Source organism: Salvelinus sp. IW2-2015, linkage group LG35 (genome assembly GCF_002910315.2).
Source record: "Salvelinus sp. IW2-2015 linkage group LG35, ASM291031v2, whole genome shotgun sequence".
NCBI classification, from domain to species: Eukaryota; Metazoa; Chordata; class Actinopteri; order Salmoniformes; family Salmonidae; genus Salvelinus; species Salvelinus sp. IW2-2015.
The window spans coordinates 15,859,481-15,880,946 of NC_036874.1; the positions used below are offsets into that span (position 1 = coordinate 15,859,481).

The window sequence follows — 21,466 nt, forward strand, 5'->3', positions numbered from 1 at the left end:
TGCTTGCTCTTCCTCKTTAAATGTCACAGTAACAGACAATAGCAGAAGAGACCATTTCTAAGAAGGCTTCGATGCTCCCATGTATGGATGTTTGCCATTGAGTAATAGTCATGAAATAGACAAATGGTCGCTCAGTGTGTATCAGTAATTACCCCTGGAGTCTCAGACGCGGTCACTGCAGATGAACTCTCCTCAGAAGGCCTCTATCCATCTTTTCGCGTAGCAGAAGAGCCCCCCACATTAGACAGCTCAGTCACTTACCACTCCAACATACACTACTCTCTCCACTCTCCCTGCTTGATATGCRTGTCTTAGCGAGTCACAATGGTAATCTTGTAAATAGCAGGTTTAAAAATGCACAAGTTTCTCTGTGGCGCCCTCCTGTCTTTCATGTCACCGTGCACTTATACTTCAGTGGTTCGGTATCAGCAAGCTCAGGGAAAGCATGACTTCAAAGGGATATTCCACCCAGAGTGAATGGATCCATACGGCAAATGGCAACAAAGTTCTCCTTGAGCCAGCTCTGCAGAGAGAGAGTTTGGATACACTGCAGTGTGAAAAGTTTACCTTTCCATACCGAGAAGAATACAAATGTGAAACATCCTGAGAATATAATGTACCGCTCCACTAGTAGTGCAAAACAACCTGTTAATACATAGAATTCCAGAGTAGATGTTCAGACCTGCATTCAATCTGTGCTGTACATTGTTGCAATACATTGTAGTCGACCAATCGGAGAGTCAGCTGGAGATTTTAACCTGAGAATATGTTGGGTAGACTACAATGTATAGCATTGCATAGCAACAACGTATTCTCAGGTTTAGTTGTATGAATCTCATCTCTATCAACTGACACAGTGTCTATGAATAATAGGACTCAAACAAGAGTAATATAGTTTTACATTTTTTATTTAAAACTTTCAAATCATATAACCCATACAGCAAACTGTACAATTGAATTATTCACAGTGTGTTAAAAAGAAAATAACGCAAAAGCTTCTCTATGATTTTATAGTTCCCCATGTTTGACTTGGTTATTCTAATAATAGTCTTCTCTTAACACATACAGTTATTAGGTAAACAGAAAATGTTACAAAACGTTACAAAAAACTATATTCATAGAAATTCTGCATGTCCACAAAGAAAACCCTGGTCGGCACCAACATATTGTTTGAAAGGTTTCCTGTCAAACGATAGAAGCAGACAATTCAGCTCAACTCAAAACWAAACATAAATAAATACCTAGCGCTGTGACTGTTCGATTGCTTACTAAAKTGTAACTCATACCACATACTGCACATATTATGTGTCATTTTATTTTTTTCATWATTTTTATCTTAGATTTCATAAAATGTTGTAAAATAACTGGATTCACATTTTGGTATAAAAAAGACAGTATGCTTTATAACTGGGACTGAATTAACTGAACTAGGATTGAATTAACTGAACTAGAATCTTGGTAGTAAATTCAAATAATTGTATTCAAMTGGATCACGGATGTCCATTTTCACCACAATTATTTCGGCGAGTATGTGGATTGACAAAAGAAAAGCAATAAAGTAACTTGTGTTTGCAGTCAAAGGGGGATTCAACTGGAAGCCAGTCCAACCTGTAGTGTAACAACCAGTCTTTGCCCAACTGCATCATGGGTTTCAAAAGAGAAGAAAAGCGAGATCATACAAAATCTATTCTAAATGAGTTTCCGCTACAGTTTTGGGGAATTCAATATCACAACGTCACATACACCTCATATCAATATATTAGGTGTGATAAAATAAGATTTACATATAATATTCTACTCTTGATGATCATAATCCAATATAATATATTATAATCCATTCCAATCGTATAAATTAATATGGAGGATGGGGAAGTGGGAGTGGGGTACAGGTTAACGTGGCATATGAAACCAAATTTAAATTAAGAAATTGTGTTTGGCTGAGAACAAAAATGTATGTATTTACCTGTAAAAATTTAGCAAAATACATTTTCTCCTGTTCATCTTATCTACATATACTCTACTTTGCAGATGGAAGTTGATTAACATTTATACAATGAGTTTCTACCAAACCAATAATAAGTCACACAGATTTAAGTTTCCTTGAATCTTTACATTGTTAATGTTGAAAAAAAGGAACCCAAGATAGTTTGTCTTTTTTATCAATATTGTAAACCTCACAGAGGTATGCTGTCTCTTCAGCTCCCTATTCCGGCAGCTCACATATAGACTCCTAGCATCCTACAGCTCAATACTCATTGCAGATATACAGTTTATAGGCGTTACAGACGACATAAACACAGAAAACCAAACTTCAGATCTTCCGTCTGTTYGTTCAWCTCATCATCTGAGCATGATATTGGTTCGTGATATTGACTAATTTAATGATATCTATCTCTAGTGCACAGTATGAAAATCATATGCAAAACCAAAGGGTCTCGTCAGCCACTCGGAGCTAGCCTATCTCATTTCCGTAACGGTAGCGTAGCGTTCGGTAACGCTGCCACAAAGCTTTTAGATCGGCCCTGCGATATGAATAAGCGAAATAATTTGCGAGTCCCAAGGACATTCACTGTTGCCGTGGCCACAAAGTAAACACACATAGAAGGAAGAGGATGATGACAGCATTTGTTTCTTACTTATACGGTCCCTTGTCCATTGTCCTCCGCCCAACACACTACTAAACCAAGTCATTTACAGTCACCTGCAATTACAGAACTAAAACCAAACAGCTAAAAACAGTGACTATGAAGTCTGTACATCTGTWCTGTGCTCTCYGCATTTCTTTCAYATCACTGATATTTTTAGATTAGAGTGTCTGTTTAGCAGTCAGACGGGTTAGATGGTAATTCATTGCAAGCAGCAAAAGCAATTCAATGGACGTTGTGCGATTATAACATGGCTATTTCTGAGGGGCCTTATTGTAGAGACACTTTGACAAAATGGAAACAGATGGCTAATTGCCCTCTGAAAATGCTATATTGCCATTGATTTTTTTAAAGACAACTAAAAGCCAATGTAGACACATTTCTCTGAAATGTTTATTAAGTGGACATGGGCAGAGATAACCAACTAGAGATAACCATCTAACTAGCCATCTAACCATAACCATCTAACTAGCTAGCTGACTATAACCCTAACCATAACCCTTCAAACATGAATGGTATGATTGGGTTTAACATAACCATAAATATGTTATGCTTTTATGAGTAAGTCAATTCAGTTTATACCCCTAAATCGCACAGTTGTTCAACGTGTAAATGTCGAAAAAAGTAATGAGGCCAGGTAGTTATTTTAGAGGACAATATAGACTAGTAGTGCAACAAGTACACGGGGGTTCATGTCGTTTATCATTGGGAGCCAAATAAGAGTAAACACTTCAAGTTATGTACTTGCATTTTGGTACATGAATACGTTGAAGCAAATCACTCCTCGTTCATTATCCCATGGGTAATGTATATTTGTTTGTTTGATTAATAAGATACCCCCAAAAAAAGTCATTATATCTGATAGAAACACATGACCCGGTGTTGTAAAGAGGAAAAAGGCCATGGATATTCTTTTTGAACATAGTCTAATTTACAAATACATCCAATGTTTAGTTTTATTTTACGGGCATCTCTTTGCCAGTTGGCTAGTTCATTGTTCTTAATTTTTTTCACATACTAAATTATCTTAACGTCCACAAAACATATGTCTGAARATAATGTGGTGAAGCACAAAACAAATAGGGCCCTACTTTGTGTTTAGTCACAATAACAAAATGGCACCATATGTGGAAACGTTATTCATTAACAATAAATCAACGTCTCCCCATTAAAACTCGGGATAGCTTCAGTGATATCTCTCTCTCTTKGAACAGTAATTTTTCGTCAATTAAAGATCATCTGCAAACCTAGTTCACTGAGTGACCAATGCTCTCTCTTACTATGGGATTTGCTCACTGTTGGGATTCCATTGCTGTCATCTGCATGTACTAAGGAYGTGTTTATTGTAGTGGAATTATAGAAGACCGATGGTCCAAGCCAKGCRTTTAAAAACGCCTCCCACAAAATAGACGGTGACTCAAAGAGAGCAAATCAAGAACCCAATGTTATGTCTGTACAAGGTTTGAGGTAACATCATTTTCTGCTGCCAAAGGACCTCCAGACAAGATAAAAAAGAATCGGTCAGAACTTTAACTTTGAATGATCGTGATGTGCTATGTGTGACATAACTGATCTCCCATCAAAACCCCATTTCCCATGTCTGTCTGTAGTTCTTTTTATTGCCATGCTCAACGAAGCCAACTCTGTCTTTATGCCATATGTCCAATAAAAAGGTTGAATCTTTGTTGTCAATCAAGGATTCCTTGGATATCTTGTGATTCCTTGGTGAGTGTATTTTTTGTGTTACGTACGTAAACATCGGACTTGAATACAGATTATTTGGAGATGCTTCTTCTCCTCCACCTCACTCTCTATCTTTTTCTGTCTCTTTTGGAATACATGGGTGAACGTTGTCATACCTGTGTCGCCGATGCTGCCATTTTGATAGTACCATGTTTAGATAGTGTTCCATGTTTCGTTAGTGTCCCTATGTCGCTGTGGTTGATGGTGAATCTGGTGATCCCCTCGATTCCATTGTCCCAGGTTTCGGGACCAATCACGCCCTCCACATTGCTCAGGAGGCTCTTTCTCTGGGAGGCGCAAACTGTCACGGGAACACGGGGGTCATCCCAGTGTTGCAGCTCAAGTTGTCCTTTCCCGGGAGTCGCCGGTCGTTGAACGTGTGCATGTTGATCACTGCATCCGTCTTGACCGGGACCTGGTGGCGGGGCTTGTGTTTCACACGCGTCCCGCAGGTGAACGACTGTCTGATCTCGTCCACCATGGCACTGCAGAAAGACCTCTGGGCAAAAAGGGCGAGGATGAGGGGAGAGAAGGGGGGGAAAGGGATGGGGGGGTAAATGCCTTAGCTTTAAATGGTTCTGACAGCATAGAGTGTCAACAAAATCAAGAGTGCAAAACACATTAGCCATAGCACATTCATGCATGTTGTTCCTCTCCCATCGCTGACAGCCATGTCAAACTGCAACCCCCACCACATGCAACCCACGCWATGTGCACTGTTCCTGCTCTGTCAGATAGATTGAACACAGAGCCGTATTCTTACCCCATTACCTATACAAGCATGCTTGACACAACCCACTTAGTTGCATAACTCCAATCTGCGATTTACAACTGTTGAGATTAATGGTATTCTGACATCTGCAATGACTAATAACGGATTAATTCGGCATGCTCCAATTTGCAATTATGCCTGTTAAAATTAAATAAATGTTCTATTTTATGGCCAAATAGCACAGGGATTATTTGAGGGAATGCAAATCCCTTTAATAAAGGGAACTGAAATGGACAGAGTACAGCTTGGATTTTAAGGTTGTGTTCATATTGTTAGAAATATGCAGAGTTAGGCAAGTGAAGGATCTAAAATTAACCAATATATACTCTACGTCATGCAAACAATGTCAGTAATAAAATAATCACATCAAGTACATAAATTACTGATCAACAATCTTGAATCAGATTCATGGGGATAATATCTACCTGCTCACGTTTCGCCGTCTTCCTTAGCTTGTATATGAATTCGGCTATAGCCACAAAGACGGAGAGAACCAGGCCAGACGCCAGCACTATAAAGATCCCTCCCAGGTTCTGAATGCCCATGGGGCCGGCTTTCTCACGGCGCTCTTCGTCCAGACAGCTGCTGCCGCTCCACCACTTCTCCTTGAGCATGTGCAGACGGCCATCTTCCAGGATGCTCAGGATGGCGATGGTCACTTTGTCCCGGTATGGAGAGCCTGTAAGGCAAGCAACAGGTCTGCTTTAGACTGGTTGAAAGATAAGATAAACCACTAGCTGGATCTCGTTGATGAGGCCACAGGGGTGTTTTCACCACATATGGCTCAAATGTATATGTTGTCATTGCATATTAATATACAGTACCAGTCAAAAGTTTGSACACACCTACACATTCAAGGGTTTTTCTATTTTCTACATTGTAGAAAAATACTGAAGACATTAAAACTATGAAATAACACATATGGAATCATGTAGTAACCAAAATCAAAATGTATTTTAGATTTTAGATTCTTCAAAGTAGCCACCCTTTGCCTTGATGACAGCTTTGCACACCCTTGGCATTCTCTCAACCAGTTTCACCTGGAATGCTTTTCCAACAGTCTTGAAGGTKTTCCCACATATGTTGAGCACTTGTTGACTGTTTTTCCTTCACTCCATGATCCAACTCATCCCAAACCATCTCAAATGGGTTGAGGTCAGGTGATTGTGGAGGTCAGCCCTTACTCAGACTGGAGGTGTGTTTTGGGTCATTGTCCTGTTGAAAAATAAATGATAGACCTCTGAGCGCAAACCAGATGGGATGGCGTTTTGCTGCAGAATGCTGTGGTAGCCATGCTGGTTAAGTGTGCCTTGAATTCTAAATAAATCACAGACAGTGTCACCAGCAAAGCACCCCCACACCATCACACCTCCTCCTCCATGCTTCACGGTGGTTACCACACATGCGGAGATCATCCATTCACCTACTCTGCGTCTCACAAAGACACAGTGGTTGGAACCAAAAATCTCGAATTTGGACTCATCAGACCAAAAAACAGATTTCCACCGGTCTAATGTCCATTGCGTGTGTTTCTTGGCCCGAGCAAGTCTATTCTTCTTATTGGTGTCCTTTAGTAGTGGTTTCTTTGAAGCAATTCGACCATGAAGGCCTGATTCACTCAGTCTCCTAYGAACAGTTGATGTTGAGATGTGTCTGTTACTCTGTATACATCTGGCCCTTCTTTGGACACTGTGTTAACAAACCTCCAAACGAGCTTCAACTCCATTCAACACTCCTTCCGTGGCCTCCAAMTGCTTTTAAATGCTAGTAAAASTAAGTAAAACACAGCCCATCTGTAAATAGCACACCCGACTACCTCACCCCATAKTATTACTTACCCTCTTGCTCTTTTGCACCCCAGTATCTACTTGCACAACATCATCTGCACATCTATCACTCCAGTATTAATGCTAAATTGTAATTATTTTGGCCTCTATGGCCTATTTATTGCCTACCTCCCTACTCTTCTACACTTGCACACACTGTACATAGATTTTTCGATTTTTCTTTTCTTTTGTGTTATTGACTGTACGTTTGTTTATGTGTATYTCTGTTGTTGTTGTTTTTGTCGCACTGCTTTGCTTTATCTTGGCCAGGTCGCAGTTGTAAATGAGAACTTGTTCTCAACTGGCCTACCTGGTTAAATAAAGGTGAAATAAAAAATAAAAAATATTAAAACTTGTTAATGTGAAGCATTTATTTGGGCTGGAATCTCTGAGGCTGGTAACTCTAATGAACTTATCCACTGTAGCAGAGGTAACTCTGGGTCTTCCATTCCTGTGGCGGTCCTCATGAGAGCTAGTTTCATCAYAGCTCTTTATGGTTCTTGCAACTACACTTGAAGAAACTTTCAAAGTTCTTGAAATGTTCCGTATTGACTGACCTTCATGTCTTAAAGTAATGATGGACTGTMATTTCTCTTAGCTTATTTGAGCTGTTCTTGCCATAATATGGACTTGGTCTTTTACCAAATAGGGCTATCTTCTGTATACCAAACCCACATTGTCACAACACAACTRATTGACTCAAACGCATTAACAAGGAGAGAAATTCCACAAATTAACTTAAGGCACAACTGTTAATTGAAATGCATTCCAGGTGACTACCTCATGAAGCTGGTTGAGATAATGCCAAGAGTGTGCAAAGCTGTCATCAAGGCGAAGGGTGGTTACTCTGAAGAATCTCAAATATATTTTGATTTGTTTAACAATTTTTTGGTTACTACATGATTCCATATGTGTTATCTTATAGTTTTGATGTCTTCACTAATATTCTACAATGTAGAAAATAGTAAAAATAAAGAAAAACTCTGGAATGAGTAGGTGTGTCCAAACTTTGACTGGTACTGTAAATCAATTCAAAGTTTATTAGTCGTGCACACAGTTTTGCAGATGTATCGAAATGCTTATGTTTCTAGCTTCAGCAGTGCAGGTATAGATCTTTTTTATTTATTTAACTAAGCAAGTCAGTTAAGAACAAATTCTTATTTACAATGACGGCCTACCGGTGAACAGTGGGTTAACTGCCTTGTTCAGGGGCAGAATGACAGATTTTTACCTTGTCAGCTCGGGGATTCAACCCAGCAACCTTTCGGTTACTGGAACCAACGTTCTAACCACCATGTACCGGCCGCCCCAAATATCTAGAAATATCTAGCAATAATTGAACAATACACACATAGTCCAAAAAATGACAAAAATACCAAGAGTAAAATAAAAAAGTAGCACAGTAGTAGTTAATCGAAATGCTCTGCATCGAAAGCACAAATATAGGATTAATGTGTTATTTGTTTCTGTCCAGCTTGAAGGACCACCTCCTACCAGTGTATCAGTGGGGGATGGTGCTTGTTGTAGGAGTTATGGAGAGCTAGCTCAAGAAGCTATTATATCTATTAAGGTACAGATGTTGTTCCATCTTACCCATGGGAGTGCCTATTCCATAGCCTTTGCTGTCAATGACGCCTCCAACCTGGGTGAGGTTGCAGTTCCGCTGGGTAATGTAATCGATTGTGGTGGACTCCATGAGCAAGGCATAGTCAGACTTCAGAACCCTCTGGATGCCGTCCTCAATGGACTTGACCAGCGACGTACTCTGTTTACTACTCATAAAGGCCCACATCTTCTCAAAAGTAGAAACCTTTGATTTCTGTAAGGGGAAGAATTGAAAGTACAATCAATGTTGAATCTCAGATTGTGCATTACACCTGGTCAAAGGGGCATTGAGTCGACACAGTTCTTTTTTTAAATGAACATGTTTTCTACACTGTGTTGATCCCATTACACTAAAGCCCTCTCATCTTTGTAGCACATAKTATTGGTGTTGAAAATACTCTGGCAATCTTGAGCATCTATCATGCTGTTATTATCCTTTTCCCACAGTTCTCCATTTCGAGAAGTATATAATTGTACGAAAAAAGGAATGGATTGGAGCCTTGAGCTCCAAGAAAAGGAATACACTGTGCAATGCCACTTTAACGTCCACTGCTTTCAAGTCCTATATCTACTTTGACACTTATATACTTTCATACATCTATTGTTTATTTTGTATACATAAAAAGTGACGTGTGCCACTGGATATAATAATTTAATAAGGGGAGGTAATGTCATCTATTTTCATCCACAGGAAATAGGGAAAAAGGCTGGATTAATTGAGTTCCTCTCTATTAGCCTTGCGTTTGTCTATGTGATATTTCATGCTATTTGACAAGGGGTCAAATGTTATTCCATACCTAATTTGAGATAATTACTGACTCATCACCATAGTCATTTGAAAATATGAAGGATGTTAAAGCTCTTTAGTTACTTAATTCCTGCATTGACGGTTAAAATGTGAATACATTTATTTAGACGTGCAGGTGACACACATACAGTACACCTGATTGTCAAGACAGCATAGCGCTACTGTAAGTGTGCCAGAGATTACAGTGCAAAGATTKACTTTGCCCTACAGTGCCCTTCCATGCAGTGTGATTTGACATATCTACAGCTACTCCCCGACCTCTTCAGTATTTATCAGCTCCCTCATCTGCTTCAGTCGASCTCGTTAGCCCTCCCAGTGATAACGAGAAGGAACCGAGGGCACTTGAGCTCTGCAACTGATGAGGTAATTATAGACACCTGTGTCTCCTCTGACTAATAACACTGCAATCATATATGTCACTAATCAAAGTAAACACGCTTAAGGAGTAAAATCCACTTTTTACTGTTCCGAGAACTTACAGCAAGTTCTTGACTAATTGTCAATAATCTTTGATTTAGAGAAGGTTCAAATAGATGTGTATAGCTCAGGGTAGACAGGCAGCCATTAGGTACTGAAGGCCCTAAGGAGGAGATGATTAGTAGGATACGGTGTGTTTCAGTAGGGGCTGGAGCAAAAGCCTGAACACTCAGTAGCTCCCCAGGAAGAGAGTTGGCCACCCCTGGTTTATACCATAGCCAGTAGTTCCAATGATTAGGCAACTGATGACTCTAATTTGGTATAATCACAAATTCTAGTTACTCCATGGACCATGCCTAATCCCTCATTGAACTCCATGTTAATCAAGCCTTATGGAATAGAATGGTTACTAATGTTCTCTTTCTCTCCTAGTGGATTTTTTGGTGGTCACTGGGAATCTTTATGTGGGTGAAAATTCTATTGGTGGATATTCTGATCGGGTCATAGAGCAGCTGAGACATATTGCTAACAGAGAGTAGAAATAGATAAATTATGAATATTAATAAAAATATTTGTAACACACTTTTCAAAATCCTAAAGTGCCAATAAATATAATATAAGTATAATATTAATTTAATGTAATATGAATAAACCAATATAAAGGAAATAGGGATGACGGAAATAGCAAATGAGAGAAGAGAGAAGTCAACTAAAAATACATCTTCAATTATATTGTCAGGGCAGGGGAGACTGCAGACATACTCTTTAGCAGAGGCACACATATTACATCGAGTATTTATGAACTATTCAACAGAGAATATTTGAAAGTGTAAAACTGGGACAATCACCCTGGGTAAAATGATCTGTTATCGTTGCTATTGTGTGCCATAAACATATGGACCTTCCCTTGTCCATAAAACATTTTCCATAGCACTGTGTCCGATATTTTCCATTTCTTACACAGAAAAACAGCAAACCCTTACATGTTATTCAGCATCTGAGGCGAAACTCAAAATAATAAAATAAAGCTGAGAACCCTGCAGGGCAAAAGCTGAAACTTTGAAATAAAAAAATCATTATGGAGGATCACATCAAACAGCGTGGAGAAGTGGAGAACTTGCTTTTGCAGCGGGAATTAAGATCTAACTGGAAAAAATATATATATATATTTTCTGGAATATTATTTTATTTTATTGAGAACCGTACTGTATATAAAAAAAAGTACTGATCCAGCATCTTGTCTCAGTTCTTCATAAACACGTTTTATGACAATATAACTGCGTGTACTCAGCGTGCTTCAATCAATGGATGGGGCTGCATTCAAACTGCTTAAAATGACTGGGGAATTGAAATGAAGAGATTTAATTATGTTCTTTTCAGATAAGGTTCCTGGCAGATTGTTGGGTAATGAAATCAACATGAAACAAAGCACAACTCAAAACCAAAGCAAAGACAGACCCCGTCTTCTAAGACACATACCTTGAAGAAAGACATGGTGGCACCGTCTTTGACCACGCCATACTCAATCTTTGTCTGCTTGGCGATGTCGTCGGCAGAGTCCACGGGCGACTCCATGCGCTCCACGGTGAGGAAGGCGGCCAGGTTGGCCGTGTAGGAGGAGATGATGATGAGGGTGAAGAACCACCAGATGCCTCCGATGATCCTGGTGGACAGGGCTTTGGGCATCAGCTCAGAGCCTGGATGGCAGACAGGGTGAGGGGGAACAAAAGTCATCATACAGATACACTATAGGTATTCAGTCGCTAATTGTTTAGCTCACATTTTGGCTTGAATTTTGGCTGTATGGTTCATATACATATTCYATGATATATTAGGTCATTTCTAGACAATATYTCTGGCCATTTAGGAGACCCGTTTTGACTCAAGAGTACCCCCAGAGGCCAAAGTTTAGCGTAGCTTTTATAATGGAGATGTTTGACATCACATATACATCTTCTTCAAATACGACTGTTACAGAATATAACAAACACAATGGTTATATGGTTGCTTTTTCACATAAAGGTGATTAATGGAACACACACACTCTTGGTCTTACTCAAAGTCTCAGATGGAAAACAACTAAAGGGGCATATCTAGGTACCTGGCAGCCTTCCTAAGTTTGGAAAATGGATTATACTTTAATTTGACCACAATTGGCCGATTATGAAGGAAGCGGATCAGCACAATTTTTGGGGGGGGCGATCCCAAACTCTAATGCCAGATACAGTAGGATTCCTGGATCAACACTAACCCCCAGTCTGGGTTGAGAGTTCATTTTAAGATAATGGTCATGTTCCAAGCTGACAATATTCCAGTTGTGTTTCATGCACCATTCAATGGTTGTGTGCAAGTTATCGACTGCAGAGTCAGGTATCTGATTGCTTTATCATATGATGAGGTTAGTTGCGATTTTAAACACCTATACATGCATTGTGAGATATCATGCTCAGGTCAGAATCAGGTTTATTGTTCTACAAGAGGAAAATCCGAGCACAGCTCACACATGAATGCAACCCCCCCCCCCACCTGCCCATAGAGGGAAGCTACATATAATTGTTCATTATAGTGATAAACCCCCGGGATGAAACTCCTCCAGAGGGGCGCAATGCGACACTTAATTGACCGGTATCTCCGAAATGACTGGAGGAGATCAAAGCAGTAATGGAGTGGGTGGTCTGGGCTGGAGATCTGGCATGCATCTGCAATGTAGTCAGCCTGGAACGCAGCCTCTGATACCACCAAGCTTAACAGACAGAAATCTATTCTGGTGTTTTTGAAATAATAAAGTGACACGTGTTTGCTTTTTCGCTGTGGGGTTTCATAAAGAAACCTGACACTAGGCCTGCGTCCAATTAAAATAATGTCAGCAAGACAAAGAGGTCACATCTAAATGTGATTCTGCTCTTTCTCTGCCTGTGAAATGTTCCACCTCCTTTGCCACAGCCATATGTTCTATATGCTTTCTTTTATTTGGGCTGCTGAATGCATTTTGAGATTACAATGTGTCTGTTTTGTGTTTTTGTATTCTTCTTTGCATGATTTTTAATTGTGTAGAGCAGTGTCTCACAAAGAATGCATGCATAACATACATCCACTTGTGACAACTTACATTTGACAGGTTGAAAATGGCTTATCAGTCTCAGGACATACATGTTCAATTACTTAGGTTGGCCAGACTGCCTCCCACAGCATTTAGTATGACATTGTGAGGTCCTCTGTCAGATAAATTCCCATATATCTTGTTTACAATTGCTTTTTGACTCACGGTTAAAGTTACCTTATTTTCTGTCCCTGTCGACGTCTAAAACAACCTCTCCACCAGAGGTTGTGTTCAGTGCCCTCCACTACTTTACTGAGAAGATTTATGAGGGCAATTTTGAAGAGTAACCACCCCACTGAGAGGAGGTAAAGTGGTCAGCTTTTTAACCTTCCTTACCCAATTTGATTGGATTTGTCCTTTGCGATTTGACAGCCTTACACGGTGGCTAAACAAGGCCAGTACAGTAACACTCCAAGGTAAGAACTATCACTTAAGAATAGGAGGACACCCAGCTCAGCAGTCAAACTGGTAAGGAACTGGAACTGGTAGCCCAATTGGATTCCAGGCCATAAAATGCCGTTGTCAGCTGGAGTGCACGGCACCTAGAACACTCTAATAAATACAAAAAAAACGGATTGGTCATACAGTGCTGCCGAGGAGATAAAACCCTGTTAATGYGTGATACATCTCCTTGAAGAAGGACTTCATGTCTTCTAAGCCAAAGAAGTATAAATGTCCTTTCAGAGCAGAAGACAATGATACAGACCCAGTCAGCAAAGCAACACAATCTCAGTGACTGCAGTGCTGCTGCAGCTAGAATGGCTCGGTGCTGACATCATAGTTTCAAGTAGTAACGTCATGTGAAAGGCCTTGCAAAACACTATGACCCCAAAAAATCCAATCTAAAGTATGTTACAGGATGGGGGATGTGACTCTAAATACACACTACGGCAAAATGGCAATTTTATTGAGAAAGGTATTAGGCTCAGGGATGCTGAATGAAGGGCATTCTATTTTTGTGCCAAAGCACCAGTTGGCAAMCCGTCCCTTATGGGATTCATTGACACAAACAAACATGGGATTGTTTACTGTGATGATTAATAGTTCACTGTGATGATTAGTAGTTCACTAGTGTTCACTGTGATATAGTTCACTGTGATGATTCTGTGATAATTATTGATGCTTGTAATATTACATACATTTGCTGTGATCCACCTGTGTGAAATTCATGCGTTCACAGTACCCCCTATCAACCATAGTACAATATTCGACTTGCAAAAAGCATTCATAACTACTCATGGCTCCTTAAAACAGCATTGATAAAAGCACACATGCTTAAGATAGATTCATTATGCATTACACAGAAGTGTCTCATAAAAAAAGGAAACTGCTTGCTCCATCGTCAGTTTGAAAAAGGACAATCAGAGCCTTTCTGGGAGTTATATTGTCTGTGGATTTAGAAGCACTGAGTACTCTTAAATGCAATGCCCTGGCTTTCTCCCCATATTATTTTCCCCACAACCAAAGCTTCAACTTAACATCAGGGAGGCAYCTCTTCCCGTGAGAATCATTACCTGCACTTAACATTCTCTCCTTAGCGGCCTCATCACATAAAAACACGCTCTCTACGCCAGAGGCTGTTAGAGCTTGTTAATCTCTTTTAAATACTGAATGTCATATAAACTAAAAAATGTTTTCCAAGTTGAGAAACTCTCTTCTCCTTATCGGAATAAGATAACACAGATAAGGTCAAAACAATGCCCCATGACTATAAATGCAATATTTTGTACAGCTTATGTTACTTACACATTTTGCATATCAATATAGCAACTTATATTCATGTTTCACCCGTTTTGCAACACCTATCAGACACTATGTTTGTCATGGGAAAAGCCTCACACGGCATGCGGCAAGGTGTGCTTTTACACCTCTCCATTTTGTGTGTTCTTCTTGTTTTGTAGGACACCTCACTCCCACAGACAAGCTGGCAGGATTTTGTTTTATTGGGCTGTTCTGTTCTTCCTCTTCCCAACATGTCCATTTGCATTTTAAACATGTCAATGAAATGGCTTCCTCCTCAGCGGCTGTCGGTGAGTTTGGCAGCAGAGCATAAGGTGTCTGGTTTGTATTAAAAAAAATGCACCCTTTGGATACATATTTGTATCAGGGCAGAACACAGAGCACTTTTTGCACTTTCCATTAGCACTTATTGTATTCTTTCCAGCATGGAATTAAATGAAGTATATTTCTCGGCCTCCTTGGTTTTTCTTTTTTTACGGTTTGAGTGTGAGCACCTGCTGTACTCCATGGTCATTTTTTCTCTCACGCACCGGTCACCATTCCCCTTAGCCTGAGCACAGACCCTCAAACGTCTTTGCTACAGACAGGTAATCTGGCATTTTCCTGAAATGCCAGATGGCCAGTCCGCACCTGGCTACAGAACACATAGGTGCCACAATTACTCAATACTAGTCCGTAGACAAATGTGCGCAGGCAGCACATGGTGCTCCAGGGTGAAGACTATGTTATTTCTGCATTGATAAATGACATGACCAATCGATTAGATAGTATAAAGGTTTGTTATAAGGAACTGGATAAAAAAACGCATTTTGTGTGGGTATGTCTTCCAGAGAATCAAATGTTTGACCTACTTTTTTAGTTAACTGCAAATGACGCAGGTTATTTCTTTTTTTTCTCTTTCACTAAGTCGGATTGGGAAAAGGTGACATGTTTAAAGAGTAATTGTAACATGTTAACGTAATTGTTCTAAGCGATTCCAGACCACATTAGCACTATGATCTTAAAGGGATAGTTCACCCAAATTACAAAGGTAGATATCCTTTTGGTTTTGTTAACCTTGCTACTGTCACCAAATKCATTTTTTCTTTTGCACKTGTGTCCAAAGAACAAAGCAAGTCAATATCCCAGATGAAATCATTTTCCGTGTTTGATGTCCAAATCATTTTCAAGTAACTGTATAGACTCTTAGACCATTTTACTGTGTCAAGTAAAATATCCTGTTGTATAGTATGTAATCTGGGGGAACGACATTAACCTGCTTAGAGGAGGACAGTATTCAAAGGAACAATATTCTTTACAAACACAGGTGGTTTAGGTTTCAAGTTCAAGATTCAAGTGGTTGACCTTGCCATTCCAATGACAAAGGACTATCAATCTTGTTCAAAGATGAATCACCAACTTCCTGTTTTGCTCGTTCCTCTCCTCCCTCGCATATTGTACTGTTAGCCTCCTAGCCTCCACTCACAATGCAAATTGTCAGAGATACCATGCAGCTACGCGGGAGAGCTGCCGAGGAGTACAGCTTTTGTGCTTAATGGATTGTCGCATTTGCTCTCCTTACCGGCAGAGATCCACCATCGAGCCTCCCTAATTTGTCTTGTTACATTGAGGTTAAACATTTTATTAGTAGCTCTTTTTTTTAAATCCTCGGCTGACTTCATTATGTCAAAGCGAATGTCTTTAAGGGTGGGCGAGGCGACTGCATTAGCTTGGTGTCGCCGTAATATCCTTCCCCTAACCTTCCTCAGATTTGTGTAAGCTTACACAGAAGGTGGAATAATTCAAATAGGTACTTTAGGGGTTGGGGAAATACTAAATTTAACTGTCTGCTCGGGCATAAGAAAGATGCTGAGAATTGACATACTTTAATATTATGAAATTATGCATAAAGGACAATGACAATGCACTACTCCAGCATCATAAAAGGCCCAAGTTTAACAAAATGTAATTTGTCCCGAGAGCTGAGCTGTGTGTCGGACATAGATTTCGACAATGGGTCTTTGGTACAAGCACTCGGGAAACACAACAATATAAACATCAACCTTGTGGCCATAGCCAACGCCAGCGAGGAGTGACAGCTGGCATTTGTCAGACACGTTCTCCAACTTACCCTTTCGTCCCAAAACACAAACAGCTGTGTTATGGGGGGAAACAAATGCTACCGTGTTTTCTGTCTCTACCTGCCACATTCTGACAGGTGTCTGACACCTACTTTCTCTCACCACTCCTGTTTCTATGAGCAGGCAGGGAGGTGACAACAGCTTTCTTTTGTAATGTACGTCTGAGCTGCAGTTGTTCCTGACGGGCAAGTGTCTTCTAAAACAGTCTCGAAAATGGAAATGAGGTAGCTTGTCAGTTAAAGAGGTGGAGAGAGGGAGGGAGAGGGAGGGTGGTTGCGCAGAGGAGGAAGGGAGTGGAGGGGGGACTGTTGCTTTTGACATGTGAAAGAGGGAACAAGCTAGGCTATACCATACCTTGCTGCATGAGGGAGCCCACACCGAACCAGAAGCTGTTAAGGAGGGTGAAGTTGTTCTCCACCACATCGGATCCGGGATTGCAGGGATGGGCGTCGTACCATTCGTACGGACTGAACCTACAGGGAGACGGGTGGAGACGGATATCAGGAACAAAGGCTCCAGTGTACCACAATTTCGGCATAATAGTGTATTGTTACTGTGGGGCTCAGTTAACCCTGACGAGGCATGGGGAAAGAGATCATGTGCATTAGAATTCAATCCSTTTCTCACCAACATCAATATCAATATAGAAATAATGGGTACTCATGTAGCCCGTTATACAAAGAAAGAGAAAAATGAGTTCAAAGGAAAACTATGACTCGAAACAGTTTAATAATCAATGATATAACTGTGTTCATGCTGTAATATGGGGATGGGGGGTAATATAGGGACTTACACAGATCTGATATATTGCTCCCAAGTTTACATGTATTATGCATGGGTATACCTATCTTTGATTCATTTCATGCTCTTGGCCAGTAATCCTGTGGCTTTTGGGATGAACCATAGTAATGCATCACAAATTGGTTCTAATAAGATGGACCAGAAGCTGTGCTTAATAATACATTATAGTTCTCTGCATCGAAGGCCTCTCTGGTGGGTATAGCACTCCTGATGTGTCCTTGAGCCTAGCACTTAACCTGAATTTCGCCTGACAAAACCACCCATGAAGCGTTAGTCTACAGTGTCCCTAAAGATCTGTGCAACTGTGGGCACAAATTACGGGGTGCAAAAGGAGACATATTTTCTTATGGCTTTTTACTCACTATACAAACAAAAGACAAGCTGTAAAGATGTCCACATTTATTGTTTTCAGTAAACTTGATTGTTAGCGGTGCATTTGACATAGCATTTGTCAGTTGTGTTGACGTGCTCTTATGTGTCCTTGACGATAGCGGTGTCTGTCAACCCTGTTCAAATCAAAAAGTTTGCCGTACCTTTATGTATCTCTGTAGATATCTCGCTGTGCTCAAAGGTAGCTAACTGTACACAAAAATACCACTTTCAGGACGACAGATATTGAAATGTCATTTTGTGATAGAACGAGGCACGCAACTCTGAAAATGTAGTAGTATAAAACCTACGAAGCCTGTGGTTCCACGTACTCTACTCCACGTACTCTGCCATTTAGTGTAACATCTTCTCAAAGTGCTCCACAGCATAAATCCTTTAATGTAGATGAAACAGTCACTTTTAAAGGCAGATGGAGAGATAAAACATGGTAAATGTCAGTGCTTTCCCTTCCTGAAATTAATTTTGAAAATGTTTTCAAATACGATCTGATTTATTCAGGGTGTTTTGCTGTCAGAGGAGAGGAGAAGAAGAGGAGGCTTAGATCCTTCGAACCCAGATAGAAGCAGCATATTTTAAGAAGAGATGCTATCTACTGGCTTTCATGAACGTTCGCCAATGAGTGGAGATAATAAGGTAACTCTTTATTTGGATAGTCTATAGAGCATCTACAAATGGACTATCAGTAACATTTCAAACGTACTATCTACTAACCCTAGCACTAACCCTAATCTTAACCCTTACCCTTATTCAAAACCTAACCCTAACCGTAACCTTATCAAGCAGTTGCTATCAACAGATAGTTCGTTGATAGTATGATGCTCTACAGATAGACTATCCGGATTATCCAACTAAAGTATGACCGAAAATGGTCCCGAAAACAGTCTATTCAAAAAGAAGAGACTAAATCAAGACCTTTAAGTTAGATGTCAAATGCTAATGATCTTTTTTTACCTCGTTTTTACCTTTTTTTTNTCAAACTGCTTAAAATGACTGGGGAATTGAAATGAAGAGATTTAATTATGTTCTTTTCAGATAAGGTTCCTGGCAGATTGTTGGGTAATGAAATCAACATGAAACAAAGCACAACTCAAAACCAAAGCAAAGACAGACCCCCGTCTTCCAAGACACATACCTTGAAGAAAGACATGGTGGCACCGTCTTTGACCACGCCATACTCAATCTTTGTCTGCTTGGCGATGTCGTCGGCAGAGTCCACGGGCGACTCCATGCGCTCCACGGTGAGGAAGGCGGCCAGGTTGGCCGTGTAGGAGGAGATGATGATGAGGGTGAAGAACCACCAGATGCCTCCGATGATCCTGGTGGACAGGGCTTTGGGCATCAGCTCAGAGCCTGGATGGCAGACAGGGTGAGGGGGAACAAAAGTCATCATACAGATACACTATAGGTATTCAGTCGCTAATTGTTTAGCTCACATTTTGGCTTGAATTTTGGCTGTATGGTTCATATACATATTCYATGATATATTAGGTCATTTCTAGACAATATYTCTGGCCATTTAGGAGACCCGTTTTGACTCAAGAGTACCCCCAGAGGCCAAAGTTTAGCGTAGCTTTTATAATGGAGATGTTTGACATCACATATACATCTTCTTCAAATACGACTGTTACAGAATATAACAAACACAATGGTTATATGGTTGCTTTTTCACATAAAGGTGATTAATGGAACACACACACTCTTGGTCTTACTCAAAGTCTCAGATGGAAAACAACTAAAGGGGCATATCTAGGTACCTGGCAGCCTTCCTAAGTTTGGAAAATGGATTATACTTTAATTTGACCACAATTGGCCGATTATGAAGGAAGCGGATCAGCACAATTTTTGGGGGGGGCGATCCCAAACTCTAATGCCAGATACAGTAGGATTCCTGGATCAACACTAACCCCCAGTCTGGGTTGAGAGTTCATTTTAAGATAATGGTCATGTTCCAAGCTGACAATATTCCAGTTGTGTTTCATGCACCATTCAATGGTTGTGTGCAAGTTATCGACTGCAGAGTCAGGTATCTGATTGCTTTATCATATGATGAGGTTAGTTGCGATTTTAAACACCTATACATGCATTGTGAGATATCATGCTCAGGTCAGAATCAGGTTTATTGTTCTACAAGAGGAAAATCCGAGCACAGCTCACACATGAATGCAACCCCCCCCCCCACCTGCCCATAGAGGGAAGCTACATATAATTGTTCATTATAGTGATAAACCCCCGGGATGAAACTCCTCCAGAGGGGCGCAATGCGACACTTAATTGACCGGTATCTCCGAAATGACTGGAGGAGATCAAAGCAGTAATGGAGTGGGTGGTCTGGGCTGGAGATCTGGCATGCATCTGCAATGTAGTCAGCCTGGAACGCAGCCTCTGATACCACCAAGCTTAACAGACAGAAATCTATTCTGGTGTTTTTGAAATAATAAAGTGACACGTGTTTGCTTTTTCGCTGTGGGGTTTCATAAAGAAACCTGACACTAGGCCTGCGTCCAATTAAAATAATGTCAGCAAGACAAAGAGGTCACATCTAAATGTGATTCTGCTCTTTCTCTGCCTGTGAAATGTTCCACCTCCTTTGCCACAGCCATATGTTCTATATGCTTTCTTTTATTTGGGCTGCTGAATGCATTTTGAGATTACAATGTGTCTGTTTTGTGTTTTTGTATTCTTCTTTGCATGATTTTTAATTGTGTAGAGCAGTGTCTCACAAAGAATGCATGCATAACATACATCCACTTGTGACAACTTACATTTGACAGGTTGAAAATGGCTTATCAGTCTCAGGACATACATGTTCAATTACTTAGGTTGGCCAGACTGCCTCCCACAGCATTTAGTATGACATTGTGAGGTCCTCTGTCAGATAAATTCCCATATATCTTGTTTACAATTGCTTTTTGACTCACGGTTAAAGTTACCTTATTTTCTGTCCCTGTCGACGTCTAAAACAACCTCTCCACCAGAGGTTGTGTTCAGTGCCCTCCACTACTTTACTGAGAAGATTTATGAGGGCAATTTTGAAGAGTAACCACCCCACTGAGAGGAGGTAAAGTGGTCAGCTTTTTAACCTTCCTTACCCAATTTGATTGGATTTGTCCTTTGCGATTTGACAGCCTTACACGGTGGCTAAACAAGGCCAGTACAGTAACACTCCAAGGTAAGAACTATCACTTAAGAATAGGAGGACACCCAGCTCAGCAGTCAAACTGGTAAGGAACTGGAACTGGTAGCCCAATTGGATTCCAGGCCATAAAATGCCGTTGTCAGCTGGAGTGCACGGCACCTAGAACACTCTAATAAATACAAAAAAAACGGATTGGTCATACAGTGCTGCCGAGGAGATAAAACCCTGTTAATGTGTGATACATCTCCTTGAAGAAGGACTTCATGTCTTCTAAGCCAAAGAAGTATAAATGTCCTTTCAGAGCAGAAGACAATGATACAGACCCAGTCAGCAAAGCAACACAATCTCAGTGACTGCAGTGCT

At 40.4% G+C, this 21,466-nt stretch overlaps 1 protein-coding gene across 1 annotated transcript in view; it reads right to left on the reverse strand.

The window, feature by feature from the left end:
- Positions 1–890: 890 nt before the first annotated feature.
- Positions 891–21,466, reverse strand: part of LOC111959035 (glutamate receptor ionotropic, kainate 3) — a 149,684-nt gene continuing 129,108 nt past the window's right edge. Inside the window, exons 13-16 of the mRNA XM_070437366.1 lie at positions 19,100–19,317; positions 8,580–8,805; positions 5,586–5,839; positions 891–4,885 (exon numbers count right to left, since the gene is read on the reverse strand). Coding sequence (XP_070293467.1) covers positions 4,499–4,885; positions 5,586–5,839; positions 8,580–8,805; positions 19,100–19,317 — 1,085 coding nt within the window. The 3' untranslated portion in view covers positions 891–4,498. The remainder of the gene's footprint in view (positions 4,886–5,585; positions 5,840–8,579; positions 8,806–19,099; positions 19,318–21,466) is intronic.